The 26,885-nt window shown below is 43.0% G+C and overlaps 1 protein-coding gene across 1 annotated transcript in view; it reads right to left on the bottom strand.

Annotated features, from left to right (window-relative positions):
- Nucleotides 1–543: 543 nt before the first annotated feature.
- The window catches only part of LRRC56 (leucine rich repeat containing 56), a 52,524-nt gene continuing 26,182 nt past the window's right edge, over nt 544–26,885 (bottom strand). Inside the window, exons 4-12 of the mRNA XM_010562556.1 lie at nt 15,502–15,598; nt 14,916–15,113; nt 10,569–10,746; nt 8,247–8,447; nt 6,688–6,752; nt 5,432–5,559; nt 4,482–4,675; nt 1,502–1,868; nt 544–736 (exon numbers count right to left, since the gene is read on the bottom strand). Of these exons, the coding sequence (XP_010560858.1) occupies nt 544–736; nt 1,502–1,868; nt 4,482–4,675; nt 5,432–5,559; nt 6,688–6,752; nt 8,247–8,447; nt 10,569–10,746; nt 14,916–15,113; nt 15,502–15,598 (1,621 nt within the window). The remainder of the gene's footprint in view (nt 737–1,501; nt 1,869–4,481; nt 4,676–5,431; nt 5,560–6,687; nt 6,753–8,246; nt 8,448–10,568; nt 10,747–14,915; nt 15,114–15,501; nt 15,599–26,885) is intronic.

The raw sequence follows: 26,885 nt of genomic DNA, 5'->3' as shown, positions 1-26,885 counted from the left end.
CACCCAGCCTTCCTGGGCTCTTCCTCAGGCAACGCACCCATCCCTTACAACCCGCTCTGGTCAATGCTTCCTCTCAAGCCCTTGGCTTTGTCCCTTGCATGTTAAACATCCAGGACTGCAAAAGATACATCGCGGGGCTGCTGCTAGGTCAGGTGGCTGAGCGTGAGAGGGAATGCCCTGTGTCCCTGCTCTCCTGCAGCCTACTGCACAAACTGCAGGCTCCACGCTCTGCTTGGTTCGGTGTCCCCGCCTGACTCACAGAGCAGGGCATGGTGTGGATGAGAGGAAATACATTAGGACTTGTTCCGTTTTAGTGCATGAAGGCTACAAAAATAACCACGTTTTTCTGTAATAAGAGGTTGATTAGCTCTTCTGTTGATCAGCAGGTGCTTTTTAAAGAAAGCGTTTCTGGACCAGCTGTAGCCTTAATTAAGGCAAATCATGTCATTTGTTTGAACTGCTCTACTTGCACAACTCTGCGTTTAGCTTGCAGAAGAAGCTGAAAGATAGCATTGAACCTTCAAGACTGTGCTGTGGTATCTTCTAGGACTGGGGACTTTTGTTCCGAGACGTTGTTAAGGCAGTGGGTCTGTCTGGCAAGGACTGCAATATGGCCCTGGCAGTCAGGGGCCAAGCAGTGTTCATCAGCCCAAACCTCTCCGAGGCTTTTGCCAATGAGCAGACAGCTGGCTGGTGGTGGTTGATCTCTCCAAGACAGCTCTCATTCATGATGGGCCTGAGGAAAAGAAAGAAACACTGTGGTGAAATTGCACTCTGGGTCTGGACATCCGCATTCTCCATACCAGCTCTGCCATCTCCCGCTCTGAAAACTGAACCAAAAACTGCCAGGCCTGGGAGCAGCACAATGCACACCAGCTTCCCACACAAGGCATGCACTCTCTGCCTATACTGCTCTATAATGTCTACGTTAACTTCAAAATCAAGGTATCATATCACAACTCCTCAGTTTTATTTCTTCAAAGAAGCAACATGATGCTAATCTTACAGTAAGCGGGTTCAGAAATAACCATGTTTTGGTGCATGTGACACTTCTCTGATGCCTCCTTTATTTTCCAAAGCTCTTTCTAACATGAATTAATGTAAATTTCAAGGGAAAAAACCCAAAGTGGGATGTCAGGAATTTGTCCTGGGGTTTACCCGAGGAGAGTCTTGAACAAGCACCACTGCAAGAGCTCTGCAACAGACATGGGCATTGGCCCTGCGTGGGGAACATGAGAGTGGAGCAATAAGAACACAGGAAAATTCTGGCCTGTTATTCAAGAAAATACAAGATTTCCAACACTCAAGCTATAAGGAACATGAGAAAATGTTGCATTTAGCATTAGATGGACAAAGGTAAATGTCAGCACAAATAAAAGTTCTTTTTACAGAACAGGCAGGAGACTCCAGAGACAACACAGAAGCCTGCTTTTTCCTGCTGTGAAGTCCCTTCTGTCTTCCCCAGACACACTGCAGGCAGTGCTGCCGGCAGTGTGCATACCTGATGCTTGTTGATCCAACAGCTGCTGGTCCTGAAATAGGTCTTCGCCAGCCGGTGCTCCCAGCAGGCTGGCCCTGCCCTTGGGATCTGGAGGCACCCGGCATGCCATGCTGGCTCAGGAGAGCAAGTTCTTTGCCCAGAGACTGGGCTGAAGTTTCTTGATGAGTCCTTGACTGGCATCGCTGTGTCCACTGCCTCTCCTCCTCTTGGCTGGGTACTTTTAGGCATCTTACCCTGTGGTTCCTCATTTTCCAGTGTCTTGCTGCAACACCCGTTACAGATGCAGGTGAAGGGCTTTTTGGAGGGGACGGAATTAGACAGTGGTTCAGGTTGGGGAACACTGCACCTTCCTGAGCCTGTGATGAACCTGAAACACAGGGGAAAATGCAGTGATTTACCAGTTCATCTTACTCCTAAATGACCAACTCAGCGAGTGAAAGGTTTTGGAGAATGCTGTGTGATGGTGCTGGGTGGGCAGATGTGTCCTGGGGCACACAGCGATGCTGGCCTTGTCGAATTGTTTCCTCTGATAGTCGGGGGTTTGGGTTACTTGGCGGCCTCCCTGCCAGTGATGTGCCAAGCACTGGAACTGCTCACAAGCCACACACAGCTCAAGAGGGACAGACCAGCTCTCCCACCCTCCTGTTCTCAGGCAGGATCATACCTGCATCGTTCCTGGCCAGTGTTTGCACTGACTTGTTTCAAATACCTGAGGACCCCACCCAGTGATCTGAAATTCAAGGCACAGGAATAATCACAGATGAGTGGATCCACTTTTTTTTTAATCAGAGGCAGAGGTGTAAGAATAAGCTCTTGAGATTAGCCTTAAAATTATGGAAAGTGCCTGACTGCTACGGAAAATATTGCACTGCATGCAGGGCTACTATCTGGCTGTTCATATTTTAGCCCATGTAATCCTCAGGTGCAACATATAGAGAAGTAAAATCTTGTTGCTGACTTATGAATATAATGTGCATGCATATATGCTTAAAACCATTCTATATATAGCAGGGATCTGATTGCTGTTGTCTATTAAGAAAACCAACTGCACTTAAGCGCCTGATCAGCAGGGTCCAGGGCAGGAACACAATCTAAAGAATGTGCCACCAAAACCCAGGCCCAGAAAGTTTTATAGCTCCTAATTGATGGGGATGTATTTTACTGCTTAGGTAACCACATAAAGCTGATAAAAGATTTTCACTGAACAGTTTCCATCTTACTATATGCTTTAAAAAATGTCTAAATTTTTTAGGGTTTTTTATTTGTTTTTAAGTAAAGACACTCTGAAAGACTGGTATGCCTGACTCAAGAGCCTGAAATAACACTCTATGACTTCCAAAGAGTGCAGATTATATGGATCTGACGCTGCAAACACTTTTACATAAGAGCAGTTTTGCTCAGATGACTTGTCTTTTCCTGGTCAGAAGGATTGTTTCCAGCAACAAGTTCTTCTGTGAGAAAATCACATTGGGTAGGACACACTTCTGAAGTTAAGTGTTGAGGCATTTAAATACCTCTCAAAATCTTGACACAGTCTCAAGTCACAGAGGAAAACTGTATTTTTTTAACTGTCTTGCTGAATAAAGTCTATCAGTTGCTCAAGTTTTATCAGGTATTTGCTCTGCGAAACACATATGTCCATTAGTGACAGCGGGCAAAAGCTACTGTATTTGTGATTATTTTATTTGCATCTTGGTTATTATGGCCAGCTGCTTGTGATTTGGGATCTGGGTCATCTTCCCCCCCCTCCCCTTAGGTAATACTAGATTTCAAACCAGTCTATCAATCTTGTAACCAAATCCTAGCAGATTTGGTTACAAGATGGGCAGATCTATGCCCAACCATTCACTTCCATAGTCCTATAGGGCATGACACTATGTTGGGTGCATTTCACTGTGTGAGGTGTTTGGGGCATTGTCTACTCAATCTACAAAGATGATGAGATCATAATAAATCATACTAAATTTAAAGAAATCATATTAAATCTAAAAAAGATCAGATTAAATCTAGAGAGACCATGAGATCATAGTCTAAGACTTCTGTGGTCACTGGACAATAGGCCATTCCTTCAGATTTTTCCAAACAGTTTCTGTTCCTGCTAAGGAGATATTGTTTATATTACTGTTAATACACAGAAACTTTGAATAGTTTAATGATACTTCTGTTTTTTCCAAAATATATTATATTTTTCCAAATTTTAATAGATCCATTTTTGCCCTTGCAAGAAATGTAAAATGAAAATTCACATGCTAATAGTTTTAAGGCAAAAAAAGGTGATTAACAATAGAAATAGATTAAAATTGTACTTTTGTAAGCTCCTCTACTTCATATGTATTTGGAATAACCATTATTAATGTTTCTAATATTCTTAAGTACAATATTCAACAACTAGCGAAGAGCAGGAATTCTGCTTTCATTTATGTAAATGCAATTCCAGAGAGGCCTTTGGCTTTGTTCCTGAGTAGAAGAGCACGTTTCATTTTTAAACTCTTTACTGAATGCATCCCTTTGGTTGCATATCTTTCCAGAATTTGCAGTTGCCCAGTTAAACCTCAGTCATTAGCTCAGCCATTATTTCCATCAGTGCCAAATGGGGTAAAATATAGCTTAGTTGGAACAACAGTATTTTAGACTCACCTGGCACTGCCATAAATTAATGACACAAGGTAAAAGACAGAGGCATGTCCTTCTTCTAGACTTGATGCTAAGCTGGTGCAAGAGCAGCTTTGTTCCTCTTAATTCTACAGATCCATGCTGAAATATATCACCTGATGGTCAACACAGCTGGCCACCATGTCCTGCTTAAAAACTGGAATAGATTACTTAGGGTCTGGCTTTGCAATGTTATTTCCAAATTGCTGCTCTAGAGCACAGAAGCCAGATCTCGTAAAACACTGCAGTTACTAATACATCTATCTACAAATGGTTAGTAGCATATGTCACCTAAGCTAACTCTTCCCCAGAGGTTTAGGTCCAGTACCTGAGGAAGACTGGGAGAGACAGGACTGGCAAGAAAAATCAAGTGAAATCCTTTCAATGAGGTCCTCATCACAGGTCTCCCTCAACTCATCTTCACAGCTGTCAATCAGGCTGCAGTCTTCACCCTCTTCCTCACCACTAAGAGTTACCTTCAGTGCTTGGATGGCTTTTTCTTGCTGACCTGTTTGCAGGCACCTGGACAACATCAAGTATCACACCTTTAGTTAGCCTATAAGTTGTGAATATGTAGCCAGCCAAGTGCAGCTTGGCATGGCGCATGGCCACACAGGCAAACACCCAGGCAGTGGATTTAGTCACCCACTGTGATTTCCCACTTTCCTGGAGATACAGAAAATCATTCTAAATGGATCAGCCATCTAAGCTGCCTGTGTCTGATTATCTGAAAGTGTCCTAAAGTTAATCAAGTGAAATGGGGCTATTTTAAAATACTACACAATGAAGTAAGCTCAGAGAAATAAAGCCATTTTTACTTCCAAAACAACCATTATCTGTCTATGAGATGGGGGAATCTTAGCATGGCGTTATTTTCCTTTCAGCCTTTCATTTGGTTAAGCCAACGTGATCCTTGCAGAAAACCTCATCAACTTTCACTTCTTTTGCTGTCTGAAGGCAGACACTGTCAGGGCCAAGAATGAAAATTCATTTCCATGCTCTCGCTAAGCAAGCAAGCCCACCCAGCCTATGCTGGTCTTCAGCCTGCTCTAGAGAGAGGTCAGAGCTTCCCCCAGGTTTCTTCTCCCTTGCCCTCCCCACAGATGCTTCAGTGGGCAGGACTGATAGAAGGATGGCCACCACAGGGACAGGAAGGCAGGAGGCCAAGACTATCCCCTGAAACCACCACCAGGTGGCCAAAGAGTTTATTTTATTATTACAGCAGAAAATGAATGGCCCTCTTATTGCATGACAAGATTTCTCCTGCGGTCTCACCACTTGTGCTGCTCTCTCCATATTCTCAGTTCAGAGAACACATCTTCCTGGTGCAGGTCTCCTGCTCCTCCAGAGCCGTAAAAGTTTTCTGTCCTCAGACCGCATACTTTCAAAGGGCTCACTGCAGGTGACTGCAAAAATGACAGAAGTTATCTTGATAACCTCAGGAGCTCTCCCCAGCTCTGTTTCTAGATTGTGGATTTTAGAAGGCATCAAAGTCTGCTGTTACTCCTGAGTTTTCAGATCATCCTCACCATTTTCTTGCCCTTCAGTTTTAAGAAGCCCCATGCCCCAGTCATGTGCACTGTTACAGCTTGAGGAACCCAGGGTGGCAGTAAGAAAAATGTTGATTTATATCTCGCTGGTGTATAAGCCTGTAGCATCTATACCAATAAGCATATTAAGACCAGTGCGACAGGAACTGCTTCATTCAGCATATGACTGCAGTTCCCTTCCACATCCTAGTTTATAACACACAATAATTCACTCAAATGTTCAAATTTGTTTCAGAAAAGCTTCCAGTGCTCGGGCAGTGGCAGCAGAGAGACAAGGGAGGGACACATTTTTTCTAGCGGTTCTTTAACATCTGTTGTCAGCATTAAGCGAGGCTGCCAAGCAGGTGTCCTGTGCAGGCCATTTCTCTGATTTAAACAGTGCAGCCTGTTTAAATGTATGCACATGTATCCATGCCATGTTGAACCTCAGGGCCTACAAAAGCTAACCATGATGAGCCAGACTGCAGCCCTTTACACACGTGGGTATCCTCTCACTAAGTTACTGCCGAAAGGACCAGGCTGAACTGCAGGGCTGGGGTACCGCCCCACTGCCAAGAGGAACAAACTTTGGCTTTGTGTTTGTTTAGTCAATAGGAACGACCTTGCGGCATTAGCAATCTGACTATTTATGCCAACATCAAAGAAATAATGCTGAAAAAAATCTTTTGCCTAATAGCTGTTGTAGAAATCCTGTCAAATTTTGCAATCCTGCCTTGTGCTTTGCTTAGCCAGGACAACAGGAAATCTGCTGCCAGCAGCCGATAGGTGATTTTCACGTCTTCCTTTACAGCTGATGGTTAATTGCTGCTAGCACATGGGCACCTTTGTAACATCAGGACAAGAGACTCTCCGTCCTCCTCAAGGCCAATTGCATGTTGGGGGGCTTAGAGAGTGAGTTGCCACAGACCACAGTGGGAGTTCAGTTTATCCCAGGATTTATGGGGGTCACCAGGCAGGAATATGAAGTATACAAGAAAAACATACACCTAGCTTTTGCCTCCTTGCACGAAGGGCCTTGGTGGGGTTCCCACATATAACTTGACTGAGTCCTAAGAAAAAAGGAAAAAAGAAAACATTTTACTCCAGCATTTAACAAATGGTGCTGTCTTTGAAATCAAACAACATCATTTCCCATAGACAGGAAGATGCAATATTTCATGGCGTAGGTTCACAGTGTCAGTTAGCATGGCCTGACATTGCTGCTAAGATGCAGTTTCTCTGTTTCTACCAGAACCTGTCTCCTCCTGCTCCTGCCCTGCCCCCTCCACTGTGCTGATGCAAACATTTGAGTGGCCACATGGTGAGTCAGATCAGGGAACATATCAAGATTAAAACTAAACGTCCTTTTTGGGTTTTTTTGTGTGTTTGTTTTTCTGGGTTATTTTTTAGCTGGATCCCACTCAGAATTAGGTTCCCCATGTGCCTATCCAGATGGTCTTGCCAAAACAAGAAACAAGGCAGTGGGCAGGAAGAAGCAGTGAACATTGGGTGAAACTGTCTCTATCAGTAGAGCTAGCTACCTAAAAGTGCATGTGAAATTATGGCCTCATTCCCTAGCAAGCTGTACTCGGTTTCCACATTTCTGAATGCGCACTCAGCTGTTCACACTGCATTGCTTCATCTAGTTCATCATCCTGACTCCTACCTAGAGCAAGGAACTGAGGTGGGACTGTCATCAGAGAGAAGCAGCCCACAATGCTGGGAAAACAAACACCACCTTCCTATCTAATCTGCACTCTACGGGCCGGTGGAGTTGCACCATCAAGGTCTTTTGAGGACACAGGGAAGGATGTCTTGGGAAGTGCCAAATATTGTACCAGAAGTGAATGCCCGTTCCATCTAGCTGTCTCCAGGAGCTGCTAACTTGGCAGTACTGGGTGGCCAGGGCAGGAAGGGCAGTGGTACACCTGTGTTTTGGGCTAGCCTGTAGAGCAGGTATGTGAAGTCAAGGAACTGACTCCTCTTGCTGAGGGACCCAGCACTGGAAACCCAAAAGAAAGTGCTCATTGACAGCAGTGATGCTGCTGCAGTGTGAGACTGCACTACACCTACACATAGTTTTGAGGACGTGATCCAACAGGGAGTGAATGTGTATCACCGTGCCCTTCTGGAGGACTACCTTGGAGCACATTCCTATGACTGAAGAAGATGTGCCCAGGTGTGACGTAAGTGAGCCCCAGCTAGGCTGAGGTGTAATTTAAAGCACTGCGCAGGACAGCTTTTGATGAGGTGTGAAAGGCGACTTCAGTAAGGGAGCACCATTGCAGCATGGGGCTGTCAAGAGGGACAGCCGCACATAATGGATGGGGCTGAGGGGCTGAGGAGGGCAAAGCACAGATGACTTGCACCTTCTGCTGCAGGGGGAAATAAAGGAAGGCACATGGAAGAGCAGGTGAGTCCCATGGAAGAAAATATGTGCTGAATCTGATCTAGCGGCGGCATGGGTGGGTGGTATTCAAAGCACCCAGGTTTTCACCAGCAATAAAAACATTTAGAAGAAGGTGGAGGTGTGGGAAAGAAGAGGATTAAAAAACATACATTACCATGTGTCAAATCACTAGAGTCATCTTTTGTGAACAGCTCATCAGAAACAGTGGGATCTGGAAGAGGACAGCCACTGTACAAGAGACGGGCATTGCTAGATCTCCCTGCATTAGCAGACCACTGCGCGGTTCCAGGTCTGGAAGCTGTCGGGGGTCTTGGGCTGCATCCAGACTGCCTTGCTATTGCCCCAAGATATGGATCTAAGAGAGAGGTTTCACTAGTGTAAGCACAGTCATGCAACGCTAACCACACCATCACCTTACACTGCCAATACAGCGACTGCTGCTGCACACTTGGAGCTGTAGGGGATAGAAAAACATGTTATTGCCGCTACAAGAAACATGCTGGAATGGGTCAAGTCTGGAGACAGAGGGCTTTCTGGTGCTGCACGCAGTCCCCCGTAGCTGTCCTCTGCAGATGGCAGAACGTGGGGACCCCCAACTAAAGCAAAGTCCCTTTCCACCCTCCTCCTGCTCCTGGACTCCAGAGACAGGCTGCTGGCTGAGTCTGGGGTCAGGAACCACTCTGTGCTCGCCACCCACCTCCAACCACCTCATGGGTGAGCCTGGACGTGTCCAGGGCTCTGCTACTTCCCCTGCCTGCATGCCTAGAGTAAGAGTAAGCTGCCTCTCATTTGCTGCCCACCTGCCTGTGAGAGAACCACTGCAGGCTTGCCACACGCACAGTCCAAACCCCCAGTCTTAAAATATATTGCTTAAATGCCCAGGCACAATGCAGATGGTGATGGCCACCTTACCAGAGCTATTAGTCAATGGGGACAAGCCACGTACCAGTAGTTACAGAAATCTGGGAATGGCAGCGATTGATTTTCCCAGTGCTGCCTCAGAGACAGATACTTCTCTACCACAGAAAGAAAGGTGAAAACTGAGTTTTGGTAATGCTACAGGGCAGGGTAGATTATACAAAAGCTAATGAAGGCAGACAGAGCCTTGTCCTCTTACCTGCCCAACTGTCCTGAGAGCACAGCACAGCCGTGAGAGCAGCATGTGCAGTCAACAACCCACAGGACAGCAAATTTCATTTTGGTGCCTAGATGATTAGTGTGCTTCGTAAAGTGCTGAGCATCTACCAGCTCCACAGTGGAGCAATCAGCTCTGTAATAATATGGCCATTTCCTTAAGACCTGAGTGTCAGGGAACTTTAAAATACCTCTGCCATAGTTGTTAATACAGACCCACGAAATACAGAGTGCATGAAAAGTACCCGAGTCAACATTGCAATAGGAAAGAAAAAAATACAGGGATGTCTGAACCTGACCATATGAACTCATCAGTTTAGAGCTGAAGGCAAGAATGTAAGTCCGGTTACACCAGGAAACAATAAAAATTCACTATTTTGTGCTCCGTCCCTACTGTTTCTGTCAGCTCACTTTGTTAACTAGTTTTCTGAACCATAGCTGATGTTGCCAAAGCAGGATCACTGAGGGATCAGATTTTAATGGATTTTTTCCCCACCATAACTACTATTACAACTAATGATTTGGACCCACAGGGATTAAATAAATGACAAACATATGTACTTATTCCAAAACAAACTAAATTTTTAATGGAGTACAGTTGGCAGGCAAACCACAAGTCGGGGGGTTGGGAAGCCAACTGCATTGCCCACACTAATGGGAAGCAACAGGAGCAGTTATAGGAAATACTTTGTAATATTTAATGGTACGTGGTAAAGTGCATGTAGCATGATACATAAAAGCATGGACATCTGAACTATAATCACGGCTACAGGCAAGGGGACAACAGATTTATTTTCAAACCATTTACTCTCTACTAATGAATGTAATGGACTTAATCACAGAGGCAAAGAAAATGGAACAGATCTCTTACAAGACGATGCAATCTCAGTTGCTAGGATGTTGCTACCATTGAGGGGTTGTGACCAAATTGTCTTTCCTATTATTAAATTGGAGTAGGAAATCCTGCTACATCCATGCTACATAGGATTGACTGCTACCATGGAAAAGGCTGTGAACACCTGTTGTTGAAACATTCCTTTCCAAGCTTTGCTTCTTCCCATCATGCAGAATGAACGCTAAGTACAGACTCCCAGCTACTCCTTGGATTTGCTCTAGAAGTCATCTGCATTTTTCTGATCTTGATGCCCAGCTTAGGCCAGCTTTCATTTAAATCTGCACCATGCTGAATTCCAGCTTCCTCACTTCCCAAGTGAAGAAGACAATGTCCTTCATCCCTTCGCTATAATTAAACATCGGCTTTGAAGAGGCCATCTTGCTCTTCGTCTTTCTTTTTCACACATCATGACCTGAAAAATAAACCCTGATAGGAAACTTGACATACCTAACCATGAAATGTCTCCAGCTAAACCACCTTCCTTGATGGATTCCTTGATGATTAGCCAATCCTCATGCATCTTCTTGGAAGGAAGGAGAGCAGTTTGCCTTGCTGGTATTTCATCCAAATACTCCAAGTGGGGAATGAGTTTTTTTACTTCAGCTCTGTAATTATAATCTGGTTCCTGGAGAAATTGAGAAAGTGGTCACTTGAACAGTTTATTTAACAGACTGTGGACTTCAACCAGCAGCACAGCAGTGTTCAATTTGTATGACTGCTGTATAACTTGAAACGCCTTCTATGAGGCAAACCTATTCACCTCATTCAACAGAAATACAGTCAGGAGTTTCGATTTCACTGTGCTTTCTCCTCACATTATTTCTACTTGAATTGATTGTGAACATGTCCTGAGCAGTGCAAACACATGCCCCCTGCGCAAAGGCTCCTTTGCTGTTTACCCACTGATGACTTTGGCATTTGTCTTTGTTATATTCTGATAAGGTACAAAAGTGCAGAAGGCCACTGATGCCCGTGGAAAGCCTGGGCACCCTCAACATTCAGCCAGCCTCTCTCCCTGCTTTTGTGATTCCCTGGTTGCTGCATCAATACTCAGGTGACAGGAAGACTTGAAAATGTTATGAGTGTTGCTACACCTGTTGATGGAAAAAGAAAGAGCATTTCCATGGACTGTGTTTTAGGCACACCCATAAACCAGCTACAGCGAATGAACTGCACTGATTTTCTGTGGCAGTCTTCAGGGGTTTGGTGTGTGATTTTATACACCGTTAGAAGCGATGGCTTACTTCAAACTACATTTGCTTTTGCAAGAGGTCGCATGCCAACAGCAGGTGCATAGAAGGCTAAAATGGGCTGCACTTAGGCTTCTTTTCTGTGTGCTGGAAAAACAACGTGATTGCTCCCAATGCACATGGACTCAGTGTGACAGCCATGGGGGAAAGCATGGGTGCAGCCCCCTTCTGTGTGGGTGGGTGGAGCTGACATGTTAGGAAATGATTCATGAGCACATGCCAATGCCTGGGGACCTCTGAGCAGCAAGACCAATCCAGAGCAGTTACAACTGTGCTCAGAGCACACCGCGAATTGGGCTGTTTTAGTGGATTCCAGTGGTAGAAAGACACCTTCACGTGGCACCTTCGTCTTTGGGAAAACTTAGCAATACCTCAGGGCTCACTGGATTGTGCTGCTTTGCAATGGGAATATTTTTGGTTAAAATAGTCTCAGATTACAAAAGGTAGCAAACACTGATGGCAATCTCTTCTACTTAAAGAAAGTATAAAGCAAGAATTTACTGCTAGTGGCAGAATATGAATGGACAGCTACCTGCAAATCAATTGCTTCATCCAGATCAATGTTACGCTTTTCAAGACATTGCATGCAATATTAGAAAACCCCACAAAGCCAAGTCCTCATTCAACACAGAGTTATCACAAACTGAAAGCTTTCTGTGGGACCTGGCTGTCTATATGCTCCCTCCCTCCACACGATGCAGCACTGAGGCTGGCAGAGGGAACTCACCAAATAAAGTGTGTGTTTGTTGTTGTTAAGAGGCAGACACTAAATTTCTCTAACTAAGCCTTTAATCTTAATTTAGAAAATGAGTCAACCGATTGCCATGCTACCCTGTACCACATGTACTCTGAACACTGCTTGGGCTACAGCCAATTTCCAGCCATGTCCTGTTGGAGAGAAGCATCGTGTTACGCTCATGTTACATTACTGCAACAGAGGCTGCAGAATTTATCATCAGGTTGTTGCTCTTGGTTTAGATAACAGGGGAAGATGAGCTCATCTGAAAATCAAATTACAGAGAGCAAACAGACCATCTGAAGAAAGAGCAGTAAATTTTGCTGGACCATTTACAAGTAAATAGATAGGAGAGCTTTTACAGAGCTGTAGCAAGGACCAGACTACAAGAAGGAGCTTGAAGAAATAGAGCTGGCCATCTAGGGCACACCAAAGTAAGCCCACATCTGTTCTTTTCTATATTTCAGGTGTCTTTTCTATACCCTGAAGAAATGCAAACATCAGTTGAAACCAAGAAAGCGACAAAGTCCATGGAGAAGCTCTTGGCAGCTGAGGGCAGGGCTGGCTTTGTAACCACCCCAGGGCTTAGCAGCTTCCCAACATGGATACTGGGTGGGAGACTACAGTGAACTTACAGTCTGCCTCTGTTACAGTTCAGTGTAAAACATACCACTGTGCAGAATCCTTCAACAAATTCTGGCTGGCATTTGAATGCAACTACTTGCACAGGAGTAGAGACAGCCATTCAGCATGGAGAAAAGCAACAGGGCACACCACCACATACCTACTCCTCCCCTTTGAACTCCTGTTACACGCAAACATGCAGCAGCATCCCAAGGACTGATTTCCTCAGCTAAACAAACCAAGGACAATCTGACATTTCTCCATTACAAGTACATTTAAGAACCGAAGATGCCAAGTGAAAACTACGTGCTCCAAAAACATGACTTTCGCTGAGCAGGAGCGACAAGGGAGTAGAAACAGACTTTCTATGCTGTTAGGATACACTGCACCATTTTCATGGTAGGAAGCTATGATAAGGAAGTGTCAGAAGTTGTATTTGTCTCCATGGGAGTAAACAGAGTAAGTAGGCATGCTTTGTCCATCAGAAGCAGGCAGGGCTTCCTTACTGTAGGAATATGTTTTCTTTCCTCACATGATTTCATCTTCTGTAGGGGAGAAATGTTGATGGAGAAATCATTTTGGTTACAAATAGTTACAGGTGTAGACTCTGAAGTATACTTCTACCAGTTCAAAACAGAAAGGCAAGTGTATAATGTTTTCATTTGGATTCCACAGAGGAAAATTATGATAGCTAAAGCACTACCTTCTGTGGCTGCTTTTACTGAGGGATACCACCAAGCCAACAATTACATCTGAAAAATGCTAATAACTCATGTATCTAAAAAGTGCGAAGACTTAAAATACGTGCATGTCTACTACACGATTGAGTTTTAGTGATAGCACCTCAGTTTTCAAGTCTAAATCCAGGACGAATATCAACCCCAAACTTTTATGCAAATTAATGGCATGGGCGTGATCACTTTGAAATGCACAGCAAAGCTATGGAACATGGCACAGTGGAGTCCCAGCACCAGCTCCTGCTCTGCTTTCTAACCCCTGTGTTAGCAGCTCTTTACAGTGCCACTGGGGATTGTGCCATCCTTAGTGAGTGCTGCACATTACGTACCTAGGTGTGTGTGCACAGGCTTGTGACCTTCCAAAAGACTTGGATGACAATATATAGTGTGCTGGCCTTAAACTGTCATCTGATGACATGAGTTAGACATTATGTGACCAAAATGAGGAACAGTCTTATTTGACCAAGTTTTTTAAACTCTGATTTTCCTCCAGTTACCTTCTCAGTACATGCCAAGATGCTTGTTTTTATATCCCAACAATGCCTTTTTTTGAAGCAGGGGAAAGTGAAAGAGAGTAATACAGATCTGAGACTGTTCATGTAGAACTAGATCTCCCTTACTTTTCTTGTTGAGTGACCTGAAACCCAAAGCAGATCACATATTACTGTGTTTTCATCTTTGTGACACAGAGGATCTCATGCCCTCAACAAAATACCTCTGCAAAAATGATTTATCATTTCAGTATGTAAGAGCTGAATCACTGTATTTTATATCTTCAGCTTTTGCTGAAGGTCTTTTTGGTCATTTGATTTTAACCTTTCAGGGAAAAGGACAACAAGCAGTTCCTACAATACAGCTTTTCCTAGTTATCTCAAGCATCATTTTTCTGAGGGTTCAACTTCTGAGGGTGGTGGTACCGGAGCACTTGCTGATGGACTGGAGAGCCTCCAAAAGAACTGCAAAAGCCCAAAGACAGATATCTAATTGAGATATTGCAATTGGCACATCTTGTAAGAAAAATACTGGCTACTTTCTAACCTGCTGCAAGATCCACACAGGCTAGAAGGATCCATACAGCTGGGGTCCACGCTCTCCTTAGTTTTCCTTTAAGATGCCTGTTTGCACTGCAAGCTGGGAGACAACAGAACAGCTGTATGGATCAGAACAGCTGATTTCTAGTTTAATCCCATCCCCACAGGAAAGAAGGAACAGATTGCTAGCGAACAGGCCTGAGTCTTTACTAGCACTTCTTGTATTTCATTTGTGGTCATCTTGGAGACAATACCCACGAGAGGACAAAATCAACAGAAATGAAAGATGGGAAATGCATGCCATGACATTACTCAGAATGATACAACAGGAAGATGCAGAAATGTTTCTCATTTCCAACTCAAACTAAAAAAGGACGGCCAAAAATTAACACAATATGTGCAAACCAAGTCCTCACCTCTGCAGATTCTGCATTTGGCTTCAGACAAATAAGGTTGCCCTCCACCGTCAGGCGGCTCAGCTTGCAACAAAGTCCCAGGTACTGCATCTGGTTGATGTCCTCAATATTGTTCCCTTCCAGGTCCAAAACCTCAAGGTGATCCAACCAGGTCAGCTGGCTCAGGTCCGAGATGTTGTTATAGGCTATGTAGAGTTCCTCAGCAGAAGTAAACATGAAAACCACAGGATTGCACAAGTAACACTCAAGCTTTGCAAAATGTTTTCTAATATTTGAAATATTACATGGTACAGCATGAAATTAGCATGGAAGTGAACATTTTTCAAGTGTGGCCTTAAATAGCTAGGGCTAATATAACAACGAACTCTATGCTGCATTAGGCATCTTCAGGATCAGACCTGAATGTTACTCCTCATTAAAAAAAAAAATACTGCAGTGTCTTTTAAACTAACACAAGCAATTGAAGGCATCCAACCAAAGTCCTTTATCAAAAAAAAGGGTGAGAAGAGAACAAAGGCTACAAGTAAAGAGTATCAACTGAAGATAGTTTTGAGATCGTCATTTGGCAGGACACATCTACACTTACTTTTAGAGATCTGCAGGAAGAGATCCCATCTAAATCTGAGAGCCCACAGCAAGCCATCCATAGGACATGGAGGTGGGACAACGTGGTTCCAAGATCCCTTATAAAAGAAACAATTTAAGCTCTATTTAAATGGATGAAGGAACTTAAGACTTGCTTTCTTTTCCCCAAGACTAGGCCACTGCTACTTCCTTCAAATCTCGCATTGTTTACAAAAAATGTCACTAAAAATGTTCAACTTCAAAGGTGGAGAATAAAATTATACCCCTTTCTACCTCTCTCTCTCACAGACATCTTTGTTCTTGTATGACAACATGTCACCCCAGTTCAGTTTGGTTAAGATTCAACCAAGAGCTACATCCTGGTAATTCTGTCATAAATCGCAGGTAATTGCTAAGAATTAAGTGAGGTTTGCTTATCCTGGCATCATTTGCTCTACACACATAACCCAAATTAACATATCTGAGCTGACTGCACAGTCATCTCACTCCATCCTCTTATGGAGTTACCTTTCTTCTGATTTTGCAGTTGAAAGGAATAGCACTCTTGCCAAATAACATTTTTTGAATCAGCAGAAAATTATAATCTTTTCCATCCTATTTTCCCACCCTTTAGGTCTAGCAAAATATAAATAAGTGATCATTTATATAAATTCCAAACTTTATGGTCCTAACCCAGAAAAGCACATACTGATCTGCTTAACTCCATACATGTGCAATGTCCCACTGACACTGCAACAGTGCACAATACAAAGATAATGCAAAATGCAAAAATGGTGGCAAATCAAATTGGGGGCTTGCTTAACCACCTTTCATCTTTGGTAACATTAAGTTGCATAAAGCCACTGCTCAAACATAACCAAAATACAACACTTTATCAAATCCCAAACCAACCAAAACCTCAGAATTCTCTACTGTAGGTGTGATATCAGACTACCTGAATAATGAAAAAACTAAACAGCAGGGAACTAAATATGAGGACAGTTGATCAGAGGAGGTAGAGACTGGCATGGAGTTCACAGAATCACAGCAATGGTTGAGGTTGGAAGGGACACCTGGAGGTCATCTTGTCCAACCCCCATGTTCAAGCAGGGCCAGTTGCCCAGGACCACATCCAGACAGCTAAAATAGTTCTTAAATAGAGATTCTTGGACTTCAAAATTGCGGATTAGCTATCTTTTATAGTATCCATTTTTATAATATACATTATAATAAATAATATATATTTTAATGCACTGTCTAGGGAAAATTGCAGAAGATAAAAGAATATGGTCAAGGGGTCCCTTCTGATCTTGGAATAAGGGTAATATAGTTCCCTTAATCATGTCTTCTCTTTATGGACCATGGGGAAAAAGAGTAGCTTTACATTGCCCTCTGAGAACCTCTTGCAGCTTTGATGCAGCTTTGCAGCAAAACCCCCTACAGTCAGATTGCCTGCTTCAGGGATACTGCACAGCCAGCCAGTCCAAGAGGCCAGGAAGGAATGCTTTTACAAGTGGGGACAGATGTATTTTTGTCTGTGTTTTTTGTTCTTTCTTTCTCCACCATCTGAACTATTGGGAAGGACCATGTCAGGAGAAAGGAGACTGCATAAGGCTGAATAAAAGGATGGATGCATAGAAAAATATCCCTAGATGCCTCTCGCCTGCAATTTGCCAAATACAGGGCTGAATAGGACCTTCTAGGGTGAAACCAGGGATTTTCACCCCTCTGCCTTCTGGGGCATGGTTTGTCCACAGGCATCATTCAGGCCTATCTCACTTCATCCATCCTCTACCACTGCAGGGGCCCCAGGCATGGGGTATCTCTGATCATCCCTTCCCTGGATGCTGCAGATTTAAGTAAGCTCATGATGGATGTGCCATGCAATGTGTTTACGTAACGTTTTATAGCCTTCAAAGTACAAAGAGTGCAGCTGATCTAATGGCCAGAACAAAGCAAATAAGAAAAATCTCAGTCACACGACACATCTCTTTCTGTCTAAGGCTACTTCTCCTTACAGGAGAAAACCCTCAACTGACATAAACCACAACCCCACTGAATTTTGTGCATCTAGGCAGCTTGCCTGTACTGACGCAGGACGTCGCCATCTAGTACAGAGACACAAGGATAAAGCAAGCCATGCACACACCGGAACTCCCTTATACGGTTCCTTCTGTGAACTTGCTGCAAACTCACTTTATCTCGTTCCTTAGCTATCAGGGCAATCAGGAACACTTACCATGGTGTCACCGTACCTGTGACCAGATAAGCCCCTAAAAAGATGGAATTTTGTCAGATTTCTTTCCAACTACTCATTCAGATCTGCCTGACCTGAAGGCTTGTAATGTCCCTGTATGTCATCACATCCCCAGCCTTGCAGAAGATCTTCCACGACTGTTTACGTTGTGCATATTTTATAAACAAAGCAAACACTGGTTCTAAGGCTTCCTTAAGGAACAGATGCCTCCCAAAGTAATATTTGCAGAAATTTATTACTAGATTTGCAACCTGTGTGCCTATAATAAGAAAGAAATTAAATTAAATTACAAAAGCAGAACCTACCATCAACCAAGGCCAACACATCCATAAACACAAATATAGCATTAGGAGTAACCCGAAGGAATTACATTGCTCGTTTCATGACCCACTTCAAGCACTGATGAGTTTTGCAAATTTCAGGCTAATTTTGGTGCAGAATTTTCTTTTCTGTAAACCACTGAACATCCGTAAAGGAAAGCGGTCCCTCTCATTTTTGTATCATTGAAACAAGTGCTTCTGATAGACAGTGTGTTTATTAGGCCAGCAAAACTGAAGACAATCCTAGCCTGATTACTTTACATATGGTATGGTAAGGTATGATTAATGAATTTTATTTTTATTTTGTCTTGTACTTCCTAACTGAAGGTCTTTTGCCACAGAAGGAGCTTTCGGTAATATGCTTGTTCCTAATGTTTCTCTATCAATATAAAGGATGCCAAAACAAAGCAATGGATTAATTCCCAAGCAGTTTTTACACAAGGCCCAGAGAAGAAACAGCTATCCCCTCTACTGCTAAAACCTTGATCACTTCACGCATTTTGAAGAAGCAGTCCCCTGCTCCTACTCAGAGGTCAAGGGTCCCAGAGTTAAATCATATTTCCTTCTGTGCATTATAGTTTTCAGTCCCAGTGCCAGCTACGGCTAAACCCAGTGCGCGCAAATGGGCTCAGTCCCTACTCACACCATCTGCTAAAAGTCACACACAGCACGTATTCACTATGAATTATCAGCTAATGAGTCTTCAAGCATTCTCCTGCTGCAGACACCATCGGAAGACACTAATTTAAATGACTTCTAAAACCTACTTACCTTACGCTTCACAATTTAAGCTGCCAAGTGTATAGTCTCAAATCCATTCCAGTTTCATTCACGGGTTGCAGCTCTGACTCTCTTGCAGCTAACTTTGGCACAAGTCAGGAGTAGCATGTTTAAGGTTAATATTAATCAAAGTTGATCAGTATTAGTATTCCAGACAAAGGAATTAGGTTGTATATCCCATGTCTTGGGTACTTGCAAAAGGCAGAACTGCTGTGTGTTTCCAATGCAACCTAGTGTTTGATAACAGTGCCTCATTATTCAAAAACGCTTATACAGACACCACAGAAAAGAAAACAACATGGAAGCTAACGGGAACTGGTTTCTTACGAGGCTACAGTTGGCTGTCCCAAGCTCACCTTTAACCCATGAAGCAAGATACTAAGGAAGCACGAACTTTGTTGCGCTAAGCGTTTGGTATCACTTGGCCCACTTTCGCTTTCCGTTTTAGGAAAGGGAGCTAGCAAGCAGAGGTGTCTTCACCCTCTGCCCCTCCACAAGAGCACTCCAGCTCTTAGGGAGAGCAAATGACTGCTGTCCCTCCTTCCCTGCTACTGTAGACAGGCAGCAGTGAGGAGAAGAGACAAAATTACTTTTTCTTCCGCCCAGGCCCGACCGCAGAACTCACTGCAAGTTAAAGCCAGGAACAGTTCCCCTCGCTGACTCTGGGGTCATGCTAGCTGCTGGGGGAGCCTAAAGTTCTGGGTCATGCAGTAACAGTTTGGCCCTGCAGATCTTTACTCCTGTGTCTGTAACACGTCATCTCCAGTCAGAGATGTTATCACAGTGAAGTACATCTGCAAATATTTTATTCAGTAACTAACAAACTAATCTTTTGGAAGCTGCGTGAATCATGCTGCAGCATCAGAGAAAACTCCCTCATTAATTACTACACAGAAAATTGCCCCTGAGAGCACGGCTGCTGTAAGGTGAAATTGCAACATAACTCCAAGTAAGCTGCTCCCGACAACCGCATGCACCCGCATTTCTGAAAATACTTCTGAAATATTCTGGCTCATGGGAAGAGAACTTAAGAGCTTGCAAGAGATGGGAGCGCCTCCTCTGGGACCAGCTCTACCGTATCTGGCACGTCCACCTTGGAGGGGGTCAGAGCAAAGCAAGGAGTTGTGTGAGTGTGCATGACCACTGTGTGCATGCAAGTGTGCACACAGGTATGTTTTAATTTAAGTGCAGAGGGTCAGATCAGCCCAAATTGCATCTCGTGACTTTTTAACAAGAAACAGAATTAATGAGAATCTGCACTCTAATAATAATTTACCAGCATAAATTATTTTAATATAATAATAAACTCTTAATAATGGTTTGCCAGGGTAGTAAGAGAGAAAATCCACTATAATTATACATGTAGTGTAACAAAACACCCCTCCCCAAAAATAATCATTGACTGAGACTAAAATTAATGAGACACGTCAGACACCAGAACCCTCCTGTATTAGGCATGATATAAATGTATAGAAAATTAGAGCATCTATTCAAAAAATAGGGTAGAGAATATGACTGCGAAGTTTGACAGCTGAAATAATAGGAAAAAGATGAGACATTGTACAAAGCTGGTGGCAGTTGGTCGTATGACGCAGCACAGGAGCGGCCCAGTGATGTGCAAACAACAAAGAGCATATAGAAAGAACCAGAGGACACTGTAGAGGAAATGTAGCTCCCATTAATATACACAACGGATAATTCAATTCCAGTGGACAAGTGTCCTGTCCCGAGTGACGTGGAAGCCGGGAACTTTACAGAAAGGGCAAGGAATTAATAGGCAAATCAATTATATATCCTCCTCACTTCTGCTACGGTTCATACAGGTCAGGTTTGAAGCAGAGACAGAGCATGGGGTGGGAATGCGTACATCATATCTTTGGTTGTGATAAACAGAGGATTACAGCCTCTGAGGTTGCCAAACCAGTGTCCTCCGGAGTAATTACTCCCCATGCACACCCCTACGCACTTGCTTGCAGAACATGCACTGAATACTAGATCAAGTTTTCAGTATTCAAAAGTGCCAAGAAACCAACATAGACCCCCCTCAGTTTCACCTTGAACCCACAAACTTGCATTTATAATTGATTTTAAAAAAATAATATTAACAAACTGAAGGGTTTGAAACCTGGGTTCCAACTATCTCCAGATACTGCTGCAGGGATGGGAACCCCTCAAACAGCATTGTGTGTCTGTGAGGGTCTTGGCAACATCTTCCCCCCCTTGTGCATAACTATTTCGGATTTTTTCCCATGAAATTTGATGCTCCCATCTTGTCATCACTTCCTCAGACTGGGGGGAGAGCACAGGGGCAAGGAACAGTTTGGCTTACAACACCTAATAACAAGTTTGAGAAATAATGTGTTCTTCCATTAATCCAACATCCTTGTTCTTCAGGGATTGATTCACTCCAGCCAAAATTTTACTGGACGCAGACCAGACCTAGAGAGCCAAATCCTGCTCTTGGTTTCACCACAATAAATCCTGAACAGCTCCACTGAGCTCAAGCCACCCAGTAAACACTTACAACAGCACAATTCTGAACACATTCATCAGCTTGCAAACTGGAAGCTGGTTTCGAATCATTCACCTAGAAATAAAACACTAACTCCACTGAACCTGCAAACAGGATCTCAAAGCACACATGCATCTGTTGGATAAATCTTCAGTAGCAATACATCTAAAATAGCCATTGATGCGGATATTTATTTTTAAAGGTCTCTCTGAAAATGAATGCACTGGTAATCAGGGAGATTTAGATATTAAAAGAGTGACCAAGCCACAGCCTTACAAAATAAAGGAAAAAAAAAAATCTAATCTACAGAAATCAAGTTGAATTTATCAAGCTGCACTGTGATAACACTGATCCGCTCCATATGTCAGCACACAATGGTTTGGTTGTACAGACAATTCTGACATCAGAAGCAAAAACTTTTAAAGCCTGAATGTTATTTAAATCAGTAACATATGTTCTGTTAGGAAGCTTACATAATAGTTTCATTGTACTCTCAAATAGCTGTAAAGTATTCAAAATTGTAAAACTGATTGTACGCATGTGTTGCTCGTACTTGATCAAATCCACAACACAGCCCGCAACTCTGCAAGCAGTGCTGAGGCCACGTCCTTATACCCTCGCAGTGTCCTTTCGCAGTTGAACAAATGTCATATGAATGTGAAGACCTGGCCTGCTTTGCAGTATTGCAGCCTTGGTTGGTTTTGCACTTACTCTTCCAAATTCAAGTAGTAATATGCTGAAAACCATCAGGTTGGGTCTCCTGTGTCTTGCACCTTGCACAGCCATGGCATGCAGGTTGCCTTCAGCATCTTATGCTCCCTTGCACAAGTGTGAACCACTGCCCAAGGTGTAAGATAACAAGGATCATGCCCCATCTGTTGCTGCCAGAAGCCCACTTTTAGGCTGAAATGCCATGGAAATGTAGCACCTAATATTCTGGCCTCATTCTTCCTTCTGAACTGTGCAGCTTTTTCACAGTAAGGGTTCCTAACCCTGTTGAGACATGTTGTTGGAGACTTCAAAAACTAAGCAAAAAGAGACTTTGCTAGGCAATTCTCAACTCATAAGCTTAAACACATCAGAAGGCGGCAAGCGTGTTTTAGGGTGAACAGAAAGCATGCATCTACCAAAGGTCTTTCTAAATAACAACCGCATCTATGAAATTCTGTTTTCATAACTCACTTTTACATGCAAATGAAGAATTTCTATATGAATGAAAAGTTATTGTTGCCAAAGGTCTTTGCAGTAGGGTGTCTCTGTTGACCCATCTTTTTGAGGCAACCTTCACATGAATAAGAAGCTGTTTTCCAAATGGGCTGCAGTGCTGATTCCACTGGCAATATTTCTCCCAACAAAAGGATTTCACTATTTCATTCCAGGGTTGGGGGTTTTTTTGGTTGGTTTGTTGCTTTTGTTTGAAGTTTCAAGTTTGGAAAGGGGCAAAGGTCTGGCATATTGCTTTTTTTACCTGTGGATCTCTGCCACACTCTTCGCTGACAGCAAAATGGATCTCTGGGGAGGAAATGCAACTCCCCCAGTGCTGCACAAGGGGTAAATCAGGGAGAGCATTCAGGGTTTCACATTTTGTCCAGCCTGTGACTCTGCCTTCTCAGCTTCGTCATGCCAAAGTGAGAGCCAGCTGCTGCAGCTTTCATGGGCTTGCTAAAGCGAAATGCAATTATCAAGGAGCCACGTGCTTTTGGCCAGCACTTTCTCTAAAGCAAAAGCCTGAAAGCAAGGACAGGAGACTACCTGGCTACAGCAGTCAAAATCACGAACCATTCAAGGCAGTTTGGTTGTTGTCCAGGACTGGAACCAGAGACCACGCCAGTGGCCCTGGTAGAGTACTTTGAGCTATGCTGTGGACACATCTGTTACCAATGCTTCAACCAGAGACACCACTTAAAAATCCTTGTTCCACTACTAACACCAGTGCCAAACGTCCCCCTGTGTTCAGCAGGGCCAACATCTGGTGCTGGCAGGTGAGGATGGCATCTGGAGACAGAAGATGACAACAGAGGAAGAAGCCAACCCCAACAAGATACATCTCTGGGCCATTCCTGACTTACAACATTTTCACTTATCATTGCTGCTTCTCATTGCCTCATTGAACTCACTGTAGCAACCGCAATATTACACTAAGTGCTATGCTACTTGCAAGCACTTTATTTTCCATGTCAGATTATACCTCATTTAAACTAAAAGTGCTTTGCTGAGACCAAGAGGAGAGAGGTATTTGTAAACGAAATTGAGTGCTGATACACATGCTTCTGTAACTAGTCATAATCGTGCTTAAGTTAACCCAGACGCTTACTTCTGTTAAAGTTAATACACATGAAATGCAGCTTTAGTTTCAAGTGCTCTCATTTTTAGTTACTGTCAAAAAAACCTAGAGCAGAATAATGGGCTTGATCAACATTGATGTACTCAGAGTCAGGAACAGCAATTCCCTAACACACGAATATACAGCCTGCGTGGGAAGGATAATGTAATTTTGTGTTAATTTCCTTTTGATCATTAAAACTGCTTGTCAGCTTAGTTACTGGTAGTGTTTTAACAATGAAAGATCAGTTGCTTTAACTCAGCTCCCACAATCTGAAAGGAATAGGGGTTGCCAAAGTGCACTTCTGTGGGTCAAGACTGGCCCTTGATCTTTTTTTTTTTCTACCCTACTCCAGCTCCCACCCTCTGCATGTAGCTGCGCCCCAGAGATGCTGTCGAAACCCAACACGCCATGCTGCATCTCACTGGGTGCATTACATCTTCCACAAGAGCAAGTGAATTTTCAAATAGGATAAAGTTGAGACACACAGTAAATAAAACTCTCACACCCACATATCCATTGCCCCTCCATTTAGCCCCAGAGCTACTGACAGTTTCTCTAGTTTTGGCAATCGTTCATTCTCATTGTTGAAAGTTTACATATAGAAAAATTAAAGGATAATGAAACAGTGGTTAGAGAATGAGTTAGTTACATTGAAGAAATGAATCCCACAGCACTTTAAAATTTCCTGCGTGAATAACTTTTAAGTCTCCCACATGTTGTGTGCCTGTTTCATAGTATGTTCCAGGTCTGAGCTTTGACGAGCGAGACAGATATATTGCAACTTTCATTTAATATAGATCTCATCCTTCAAAATCAACCCTTGAAACTTTTAATGCTGCAGGGTAAGCAGAAGGAATATTCTGTAAAAGACCCAAATCAGCTGACAGATTCAGTGGTGTTAAGACACAAACCACAAAAAAAGCCCCCCAAGCCCCTTTTTCTGAGCACCAGAAAAACTGGAATTTTAGATTAATTGACCACACAGAACTAAAGAATTGGATCAGCTGTGAGTTGTTATTCAACTTTTGTCATGGTAATGGCTATAGAGTTTCCACTGGAAAAAAATACTTGACATACTACAAAAATGGGTTGATACGAAAACCTAGAAGGAAAATGTAATTTAAAGTGATTTAGTCTGAATGTACAGTTGCAGGAATGCAGGTTCTTGAGATACTTTAGATCTGGCATATTTGTATGACACTAATGATTTTCTCCTGTGGCTGATGGTCATTTCTTCTTTGCACCTTTTCCTTCCTTTCTTCTTTTATCTGTGCATATAACCAGTAAGAAAACAGAAAAAATACAGAAGCTTGCAAGGAACAGATACAGGTACAACTTGGGCGTGTGAATGGCTGGCAAATGCCAGTTGACTTCCTCCAAATTTCTCTTCTCTCTCAGCCTCTAAAGTTGACCTCAGATTTGGCATGATAGACTTGTCTCCATATGTCCCGAGTCAAGACTTTTTCCTTAAACAATAGCTTCAAGGGAGACTTTCTCTGCTTGTACTGGCCTCCAGATGTTCTTTTACAACAAGCAAACGAGATGCAGAAGAGAAGCTTGGGGGACCTCAGAGCCCATCAGCCTGACTACTGAGGCAGATGAGACCTTGTAGATTTCCATACTGAGGGTGTTACTACAAGACAGAACCTCAGCATTTATTTCACAGTACACCAACAGACATCCCAAATCTGGTGCAGGTGTGCTAACTGGATGTAATAGCAAATTCCACACCCCATCCTTGAGTTCTTTCAAATCAAATTCCCACTCCAAGAGGATTTAGCAGTAGATGTTGTAATGTGTCCTCAGTCATGGAGATGAGCATTACGGCAGAAGTGCAAGCCCTCACAAGGGCTCTCAGCTGCCAGAGATGCCGCTGATCAGCTCCACTGATCAATGGAGAGACTTCATCAAACGTGAGCAGACTAATTGTTCTAGCTCCCCAGTGCCCTCTCACCAACACAAGTCTCAAATAAACAATTTCAGAGGAGCTCACACAAAATTCTCCCATCCATCTTGACCTAGCTTTGGAGGCAATGGTAGTTACCACCCACAAGTAACAGTTCCTTTATAGACTAATTTGCAATGGTTCCTTTACAGACTACCAACAAGCTCACCAAAATGGTACACAGTCTTCGTGCAAGAGAAATGCATACCGTGTAGACTTCCAACAAGCTCATGAGTTGGGATAAAACCCTTCATTGGCTATGATCTATACTGATCTTGAGAAAAGCAATTCTATTAACTTGAGAGGCTAGCTGTTGGCTGTGAAGTAAGGGAAAATATTCCCCACAACAGCTGCAGAAGAGTCGTGTAACCCGCCACCTGCCACATTATTCAAAAGTGGACACTCACACCATGAATTTCAGTGGCTCTCTGTATCTCTCCAGCGAAAATAAAGGTTTCCAAATTGACATACCTATCAATTTTTACATGAGCTAACTCAAATACATTGTACAAACAATCTGGTATCACTGTTAAGTACAGATGCTAGGAAATGGAATAACTATTTCACAAGACACAAATATATAGGTATTCAGTTTTCTTTCAAACTGTTGAGACTAATGTTTCTTCTGCACCATTAAGTTAGCTTGGGAATGCAAAAAGGAAAAAACCTCAGTGAAGATGGCTATGAGTGGTATTTAATATTAACGAGTATATAAGGTAGAGAGAGACGACTCCCTCTGATTATAATGTGAGTTTAAAAGTAAATACCAGTTAACCTAAACTATTTAATAAATAATAATGAGATTCTTGAAAAAAAACCCCAACAATCCACTCAGAAAAAACTGCACTTTTACCTTAAAGTAGCAGGAAGAATCATTGCATATTGCAGATTAGAGCAAATACTCAAAATATACAGAATTTGCTTATTTACATAGATGAACCTTACAGAAAGTTGTGCTTTAACCCCAGCCGGCAACTAAGCATGACGCAGCCGCTCACTCACTCCCCTCCACCCAGTGGGATGGGGGAGAGAATCAGGAAAAAAAGTAAAATTTGTGGGTTGAGATAAGAACAGTTTAATAGGTCAGAAAGGAAGAAAATAATAATGATGATAATAATAAAATGACAATAATAATAAAAGAATTGGAATATACAAAACAAGTGACGCACAATGCAATTGCTCACCACTCACCAACCAATGCCCAGTTAGTCCCTCAGCAGCAACACGTCCCCAGTCCAGGCCAACTCCCCCCAGTTTATATATTGG

Source organism: Haliaeetus leucocephalus, unplaced genomic scaffold, assembly GCF_000737465.1.
Source record: "Haliaeetus leucocephalus isolate CR32 unplaced genomic scaffold, Haliaeetus_leucocephalus-4.0 Scaffold161, whole genome shotgun sequence".
Taxonomy (NCBI): domain Eukaryota; kingdom Metazoa; phylum Chordata; class Aves; order Accipitriformes; family Accipitridae; genus Haliaeetus; species Haliaeetus leucocephalus.
This window is presented reverse-complemented; position numbering and strand designations above follow the sequence as displayed.